Source organism: Phoenix dactylifera, chromosome 3 (genome assembly GCF_051530095.1).
Source record: "Phoenix dactylifera cultivar Ajwa chromosome 3, Ajwa_hap1_PhDact_Kaust_v1.1, whole genome shotgun sequence".
NCBI classification, from domain to species: domain Eukaryota; kingdom Viridiplantae; phylum Streptophyta; class Magnoliopsida; order Arecales; family Arecaceae; genus Phoenix; species Phoenix dactylifera.
The window spans coordinates 52014000-52023583 of NC_143192.1; the positions used below are offsets into that span (position 1 = coordinate 52014000).

Below are 9584 nucleotides of genomic sequence, written 5' to 3' on the forward strand. Positions count from 1 at the left end.
GTCAAAAATAGTGGCCGAATATTTCAAATTTAATTGTATTTATCAAACTAGGTAGCCTTTCTGTTTTCTTAATCTACGTCCTTAACCTTTTCCTTTCAATTTTGTGTCTCTCATAAACTTTTCTTATTTAAATAAGTAATTTATTAGAAAATTATACCCTATCCACTATGATGTAGTAATGACACGCGCAACATGGAGAGAGACGAGTATAAATGATTATACAAAAGAACAACTGATGAACAAAATCATGTAAAAGTAAGCATCTTATATAAATGTTTTTAACTTATTGCTTTAGATTTTTATCACCATCACTAGCTTATACTCAAAGGATACAAGAACTTTGATGCCAAGGTTTATTTTTTGTTCTTTAGTTATGTAAACGTTTCTTAAAAAGAATAGCTATCCATCGGTTTACATGTTAGAAGATATGACTTGGCTATATCTAAGTGGATCTATGCTCACTACTCAAATTCGGCTAGGTTTAGATCGGACTATAGGAGTTTCACATCATTGATCGAAGCTATTGGTGAGATTTACAATATTTAAATTGCTTACATAACAATATATATATGTGTGTGTGTATATATATATATAGAAAATTCCTAGCTTATCCATCAAATGATCAAAATATTGAATATTTTAAATAATATGAAATCGTATATATTTTTTTGACCATTTGATACATAGGTTAGAAATCTTCAAATTATATAATTTTTATTGTATAAGTAGTTTAGAGGTAGTAGATCATATTCAATATTCTGAATCATCGATGTGAGATCTCGATCATTCAATCTAAGCCTAACCATATATGAATGGAGATCCACTTAAGTCTAGCTAATTTTATCTCCATGTGCTAGATTTACTTTTGAATCTACAATCATGTACATCAAAACGAATAAACTCAAAGCTAATGCTTCATGACCTTATTATTCAACATACATTCGGAATGAATTCAACATAAAAGATTCCTTATTTCTAAGTATTAGCTTTTTCTGGAATTTGATGTTGGATGCTCGGCACCTTCCTTATTACTAACTCAAGTTATCGCTATTGAATTGGTAAATCTTATTAAATTTGAGCCATATACCATTATCAAAAAGAAGGAATGATCAAAAGTAAGCATAACAATTAGCTACGTAAATTTGCCAACTTGACATCAATTTAGCAATTAACAATATTTTTGATAAGGTTAGCAATTCATATTGCATAACAATATAAGTCAAACTACATATATTTCTATATATGAACATCTTTTACAATAAATAAAACCTTCTAAATTCCGACCACATAGGTATAATATTTATTAAATCTATTTTAGAATATATATATTTTTTTAAAGAAGTTCAATAATTCTTGATCAGTAGGATCTCAATTATCTATAAGGTACTCTCTTGTCTTCTTAAATATATCATATGCATTACATATGAAAAATTGTAACAACTTATTACAGGTCCTCCATAGCATGTGTTACAACAGTACCAATCTTTTTCTGGGAATAAGAACTAAGAAGGTTTGCACTTTACACTCTCTCCCACACGCTTTCTCTTCATTCTCCCCACCCAGCCTGCGTCTATTTAGGGCACAGAACTCCTCTAGTCTGCCAACTCCTCCACCTGGCAGTGTCTCTAGACTGAATCGGTCGACAATGAACCAGAATAATTGTAAAAACTCATTATTTTAGTTATTTCAAAAGCTTGAAAATACTTTCTTTTTTAGTTTCATAGTGGAAATATAAAAGCAAGTTCTTTTGCTCCTATGAAAATTGTATCTTTGGGCTAGACTGGGCTAATGACAACACAAGCGCTCGGCTTGGTGCAGCCAAATACTCTTTTTCCACTCTCTCATTTTGTTTTCTTCTCACTTTCTTTTTCTTCAATCTGTTTCTCTTCTATACAACGGAAGAAGTTAATCGGATCTAGCCTTCCGACGATCATACTAGGTAGAAAAGAATCGAACTCAAATGAGTTGTTATATTTTAAAAACAAGATGACCACAAATTTGTATATAGGAGGCAAATCATATGCCTCGATTCAAGTAAAAATTTCTCAACCTATTTTTTTATATTTTTTATAATATTATTTTTAAATATATAAAAAGTAATATAATAAATTCTAGATGCCATGCCGTCTAGAATCGGTTTGGTCTATCTATAGGAGTAAAGGCTCCACTTTATGATGTAATTTTTTGGCTCCATCTTCAGTTTTGAATGTAGTCATTAGAAAATATTTACATGGTCACGGGAGGCATTAGAAGAAAAAAAAATACATGTCACATTGGACCATGACTTCATTCATTGGAAGAGTGCGACAAGGGGAAGAGATTGGGATACGGTTTCTTAATTTTTAAGTCGAGGGAGAGGATTTTGATGGGAAAAAATGGAGAACTTTTCAGAGGAGGGTGGTTGGGGCCTGTTTAAGTGCCTTTTGAGTGGGTGTGATCTATTCAATCAGGAGCCAACTAATCTTTGTCGGATGCGGTCATGGTAGGTGGGTGAGGAAGAGTAGAGTAGGAGCAAATGATAGCTAGTGCTGTTTTTTTTTTTTTATCACTGTCTCTATAATGCATTTAATATACTGAAATCGTGATGTCGTCTAGCCTTTTCTTTTAAGAAACCACAGATTCTATTTAAGCATGGATTCTACACCCACGCCCAATGATGCCAATCATTAAAGACAATATAAGTACATGTAACGTTGACATATTTGAAAGGGTTTGAAGTTACTGCATAACAACTTTCCGTATTGTTTTTGCTCAGTTATTAACTCCTAAACGCTTCTAAACAGTTCATTCATCATATAGATGTGAAGATCTCCTGATATATGCTTGTTTCTTCGTTGTAATTTTGCATCGAACTTAAGGCTTAGGTCATATTATAAAGTCTCACGGCACTTATTTGAATCGATCAAGTTTTGCCTATGCACATGGATAGTTGTCTTGATGGTTAGAGAATGAAAGTGTATTTTAACATGAACTTGTGCGCATTTCCAGCACAACAGGATGAGAATGATGGGAAACTTGAAGCTTCTCCAGCAAAAGTATGGCCGCAAGTAGCAACGGTTGGATTTGTTCAACTGAAAGATCTTATGAGCCCAGTCATTCAACTTCATGATATCTTCTCTCTCTCTCTATATATATATATTTGTGATGTTAGAGTTTTAATTTAAAAAAAAAATTATAATTTTCTTATTTCCTAACCTTTAGTTATTTTAAATGTTTTAATATATATATATTGAGACACCTCTTTCAGAAGAGTTGTGGCTCTTTGAAAGAGAACGTTAGCTTCTCGTACAGTGTTTCGAAAATAGTACATATCTTCGGAACCATCGCATCTCTTCAGTCTTTGGATAGAGTCTATAAATAGACACTTCCGAGATTATTTCTAATCCAATCCAATCTCTCTCTCTTTTTGATCACTGTTCCAAGAGTTTTTTCCACAGACTGAGTCCTATCACTCTTCAACTTTCTACTTTATATCTTTTCTTCTTTTTATCTTTTATTCTTTTCTGGGTATCTGAACGATCCTACGCTTCGATTCAGACAAGCTCTTTTCAATCTTCTGAATTTATTTTAATAAATTATTTTTTTATAAAATAATAATATAGCAATTTTTAGATAATAATTTTTTCAATACATGATGCAGGCAATGGATAGAACGTGAAGGGGCTAGATGGCCCCGTTATGGCTTGTATTGGTTTTGGGGCACATTTCATGGCAGGCCTCTAGGCCTAGGTGGTGGTGGACCGGGCCACGTTAAACAACATTTGGGCTCATTTAATATTTTTCTAATCAAAATATCTGAACAACTCAGCAGCACATGGTGAACGGCCGTCCTACTCCCTGCCTAACCACATCTTTAGTATTTGGTGGTGCTGGAGATTCTGTAGTTCCCCCTCACCACAACTAACTTATAGTAGTTGGGACCGCTTCCAGCCACCTCCAACCAGCTTGTGCTTCCAAGCTAATGGATCACTTAGGCTCCATCAAACCCCAATCAAGCACAACTAAAAATGTATGATTTTTCCTAGACAGATGGGACGGACAGCCGTTGATTCTCTTTCTAATAGTTTGCATTATACATAGAGAAGATTTGTCACATGCTCGAAATTATGCTCGAAATTAATTCATGTTAGAGATTAGCACAGCACAAGGATAGAAAACAAATATCTATATACTCTCAAAATTCATTCTTATTTGACGTCCCTATAAACTAATTAAAGAAGTTCCATTGGTCAGGGGCTCATCTCTCGTTCACCAGTTGACTGATTGATCATATCTATGGAAAGGACAACAGTGCGGCTGATTGGATGGCATCTTATGTGGCAGAGTGGTATGGGCATCCGTATTAAAGCGACCTCATCATTTTCATGATTTGATTATGTTAGATGCTTGTGGGTGTATCTACTCTAGGGCTTGATAGTGTAGCTGGTTTCAACACCGTACTTAATGCATGATAAGAATAATTATTGCCGCGTGCTGCTCACATGGAATGGTTACCATGTTGTAAACGTGTTGCCGACCATTACCATATAATTAAGGCATGTCATGCCAAATCAGGTAATGGATCTTTATTCTACCACATATAAAGGAGAGGTCCGAAGATTCTCAAGTAAGTTCATTTGAAGATTTCACTCTAAAATTTTTCTCTCTTTCATAATGTTGCTCTACTATTCTGACTTAAGCATTGGAGAGTATTCCGCTGGAAACTTTCTGGCAAGTGTACTTATGTGCCATTCTGTTCCAACACAATGTTATAAGGTCAGAATTATAAGGTCAAGATCTTGACCCATTCTGTTCCAACACAATGTTGGGTCAAAACATCTCCACTGATACCAACTTATGTGCCATTTCTAGTTATTCATTTGAAATTTGATCTAATATATTTTGGAAGACATAATCTCCAATAAATTTAATTTAATTTACTAAAAAATAAAATTTCTAGATGCAAACCCCGGCCCCCATAGGTTCAGATGTCTTCAATGTTTGCCGCTTGGGAGAGGACGCGCTGAGTGAAATTGAAGCTTTCAAATGATTGGAAATTTGTGCTGTAGGAATCGCCTTCCAGTTCCACTTCGTAGAGGATCCGTCGGCTTCTCTCTCACAAGGCCCAACCTACTGGCGCGTACTCATTAACTTGAATCTTCGTAGAGGAACCCTAAAAACTCGTCCCATTCCACCACCACCACCTCTTTTCTCTGAGCGGCAACAATGGCGTCCAACGAAGAAGGCAGGATGAGCGTCTCCCGATGGTCCGAACTTCTACCTGACGAACTCTTGGACCTCATCGTCAAGAAGCTCACCCGCGCCTCCGACTACCTCCGCTTCCGCTGCGTCTGCAAGTCCTGGCGCTCCGTCGCCAAACCCACCAATCTTTCCCCTCACCTCCCTCTCCTCATGCTCCGCTACCACCCCTCCACCGATCGCTGTTCCGTTCTCAGCGTATCCGCCCGGCAGATCCGCACTCTCTCCATTCCCGAACTCGTCAACAAAGTAATCCTCGCCGCCTCCCGCGGTTGGCTTCTTCTGCTCGACGTCGCCCCCGCGGACGGACGTCTTTTCTTGCTGAACCCCCTCACCGGATCCGAAATCCAGCTCCCTCCAACCGATGGTTTCATCCACCAGCCCGGCTGCGAATTCTCTCCGGTCCATCGGAATTTTCTGAGAACCAGTCCTGGCATAGACTCCACCTTGGATCTACTCCAGTACTCGCGCATTTTCCCGTGGCGAGCTTTCTTGCTTTCGAGCCCGAACAAGGATTGCATGGTAGTGAATCTAGTGATCGCCGAGTGCTATCGTTACCACGGTCATGTCGCCTTCTGTAAATTGGGAGATGAATCATGGACTCTGTCGAATACTGGTTTATTCGGCTCGCCCCTCTATATGGCGCACCATGAGGGGAGCCCCTATATGACTGACTTGGATGACAATACTTTGGTTTGTGAATTTGCTCCCCCTTTGGGCCCTTTGTCGATCGATTTGCCAGATATTGACATCGTGGACTTGACTATCTGCTTTTCATCACAACATTTTCACAGCCGTTATTGCTTGCTTGTTATAGTATAGGTGTTGTCCATGTTTTTTCTGATGATGACGATAGGAATTATGAAGAAGAATATTTCAAGATATGTCATAAGATATATGACTGGATGCCCGGAACCCTAATGATGATGATGGGGATTATGAAGAAGAATATTTCAAGATGTGTTATAAGATATATGAGTGGATGCCCGGGAACCCTGATGACGACGATAGGGATTATGAAGAAAAATATTTAAAGATGTGTTATAAGATATATGAGTGGATGCTCGGAAATCCATCCGGATGGTTTCTGGTCGAAAGCATGCATGACAATACAGTGTTTAGATCATTTAATCCACACCAGAACTTCATTGTCTGTACTAGGGATATTCCTGGATGCCAAGAGGATTGCATTTACTTTAATGATCCCACCAATTGGTTATATGATCGACTCGACAGTGGTGCTTATAAACTAGATGTGCTGGACCTTAAGACCGGCAACTTTGAGCATTTATCGTGTGGTTGGAGGGAACCAGACTCCAAAGAGTTGCTGCATCATGTTTGGGTTGAGCGCAGTCTCTGCAAAATGCTGGAATAAAGTCCAGTTGAGGTAATGCTTCCAAATGATCTCCTATACCACAATTTACTTTGTAGTCTTAGTTAATTATCTCATTAGATGCAATATATTGTTACACAGCTTCCTAAAGATATTGTTAAGAAAAAATGTTTGAAAATTCATTCAAAACTAAACTTGTACTCTGAGGCTATCAGTGGAAGATTGAGTCTTGGTATAAAAAATACAGGAGTTAGACATGTTGTAGATGCTCTCTCAGTGGAACCCTTCATATTAGATAATGTTAGCAATATATCACCTAACTAAGCAAATAAATCTATAATTACAATTAATAAAAATTCTTAAAAGAAATAATATATATATATATATTATATTTGGTATCAAAATAAATCTATTTTATCACAAAAGAAATAAAGTTGCAAATCCTACGGATCCATTAATATTAAATTTAAAACAAAAGTAAGAGAAAATAGTCTGATTGAAGGCAGGTCGAAGCGCGTAGATGCTGTCCCAAAAAAAGTGTTTACCCCCACGTACGGATCTTCCGGCAATCTTCCTCAGAGATATGATGACCCTAAATTCTTCTTCGGTATGTCTCGGAAGAAGCCAAATCGAACTCGATCGAACTTGCAGATCCAGCGAAGAACGAAATAAAAAGAATAAAATAAACTGAATAAAATTACAAAAATAAAAATCAGAAGTGGCTAAGAGGAAGAACTTTTCTCCAGAATTTTTTTGGTATTTTTCTCTAATTTTTCGTGTCCGGAATAGGATAAAATAGGGGGTATTTATAGGGGTATTTGAGCAGGGGCTATTTGGTTTTTTTGCGGACGCGTCCGTGCCTTCCGCGGTGATTTCGCACACACCCCCCCCCCCCCCCCCCCCCCTGTTTTCCCTCTAGGATCTAATGACTTTTAGACTTCAGAATAATAGAAAGAGCATGATTTTGAAATCTCCAATGATCGATGTTGTTTAGCTTTCAATGGTATTCACTGTTTCAATTATGAAAGTCTTCATGCTTGCCTGTTTGCACTTACTAAGGGAGGGAACCTAAAGTTTTGTATCTTTCATCAGGCTTCAAAATGTTGGTCGATTAGATCTTTTGTTGAGAAAACATTCAATTGAAATGCTCTTTGAAATTTGAATATTTTGAAGGATGTTTTTGAGGACATAATTTATAGGATGTAAATGCATGAAGAAAAAATTTGAACCAAGTTATAAATATTCAAATATTCAGTCATGCCCTTAACTATCTTTATTTTTTATATCTAAGCCGCAAGACTCTTATTTTAATGTTGCTATTGCTCTCCTCCGGTCTCTCTTTTTCTAGTGCTTTCTATCCGCCTGAAGTATCTTTTATTGCCAACACTACCTATTCTAACTCCATCTTTATTATATAATGAATATATTATTCATTTCTTTTACACTTTTTTAGTTCCTGTATCATGTATGTCCATAATACAAAATAAGCAGATACTTATCTATTATTTTATTGAAATTCTGGTGAGATTTCAAACAATGTTATGCTAGGGGTCCTACTGACAAATTGACATGCTTAAAATTGACAAACAATGTTTCTATATTTCTGGATTAGGTAACAGAGGTAGTGCTATATATCATGCTTAAAATTGACATATTGACATGGAATGAACTCAGAGAATGTTATGGTAGAGGTCCTGCCGACATTGATTTAAAAATCTAAAAATAAATCTGACCCTTTTAAAAGGTTAATTATATTAAGCTGTAATTAAACACATATTTGATAACAAGGTTTGAAAACATATTTGCTCCAGAATCTATCCATAGATCCCCAAAAAAGAAATATTATATTCAATGAAAGGAACAAAAGGTAAAAGAAAACGGGATTGAGATTGTATGGTGGCAAATGTCAGACATAATGTAACTATCTTATAATACTATGATATAGAGGACATATTTTAAACATAACAATGTAACTATAATAATTAATCTAATCCAAATGGTATGAAGTGTTCCAAGATGTGCAAAGATCACTTCTTGGAGGACAACTTTGCAGGAAAACCTAATTATATGCCACATGTTTTGGTGGTTTCAAATTTATAGTTTTGGAAAAACCAATTTTTCAGCTAGTAAAGACAACATCCAAATCCCTGGATAGCATACCCTAATTCCATAGAAATTTAAGTTGAGCATGCTAGGAATAAAATCACCCGAAAACCAACAATATCTATGCTCATGTCTTCGAATCTTACAATGTTTCTCAGTTCAAATGTTTTTCCACTTCCAAACTTGTGAATTGGACTTTCTACGTGCTTGCCAAAAGACTAGGTATAACTAGGAGAGAAAAACAAAAAAGAGAACCAAATCCGCTCGATGAAATATTCTGCTTTGCACTGTATATGCAATATAACCATGTGCTGACTTATAGTGGCTTGTATGGTATGTACAACTCTGATATGCTATAGTATTTGCCATATATCTAACAATGAGTTAGACACAATCATGTGACAGGTATTTATTGTGCAAAAGTTGATGCTCACCAACACTGATAGCACTTTTGAGGTTAAATGTTAATTTATAAAGAATATAATGACTCATTTTTAATTTGAAAAATTACTAAAAGTAAATTTTGATGTAGAATGTTGGAGCAAAAGTCATAATTAGCACCAAGTTGGATTAAAAAACCTTGTAACATGCCAATTATACTTGGTTGGGAAAATTTCTCTCTCCTATGACTTCTGACCATTGGTGCTTCTTTGCCGCTCATTATTATTATCATGATGATGATGATGATGAAATTTGCTGGTCTCATTTATGGTTATGATTCAACAGGCTTTCACATTTTGAATTTTCTTTGTTAGTGATTGATCTTCATGTCTGTCAAGCACAAATTGCTCAATTGTTCTGCTCCTCTAGTTTTACTATATCGTTTTTATGTAATCATTCTTTAATTCACTTGACCTCATATATATATATATATATATATATATATATATATATATATATATATATATAT

At 35.9% G+C, this 9584-nt stretch overlaps 1 protein-coding gene across 1 annotated transcript; it reads left to right on the plus strand.

Moving 5' to 3' along the window:
- Positions 1–5205: 5205 nt before the first annotated feature.
- Positions 5206–6060, plus strand: LOC120103937 (uncharacterized). The gene has a single exon (XM_039115878.2). It carries the CDS (start codon positions 5206–5208, stop codon positions 6058–6060), a length of 855 nt encoding a protein of 284 aa, XP_038971806.2.
- The last annotated feature ends 3524 nt before the right edge of the window (positions 6061–9584 follow it).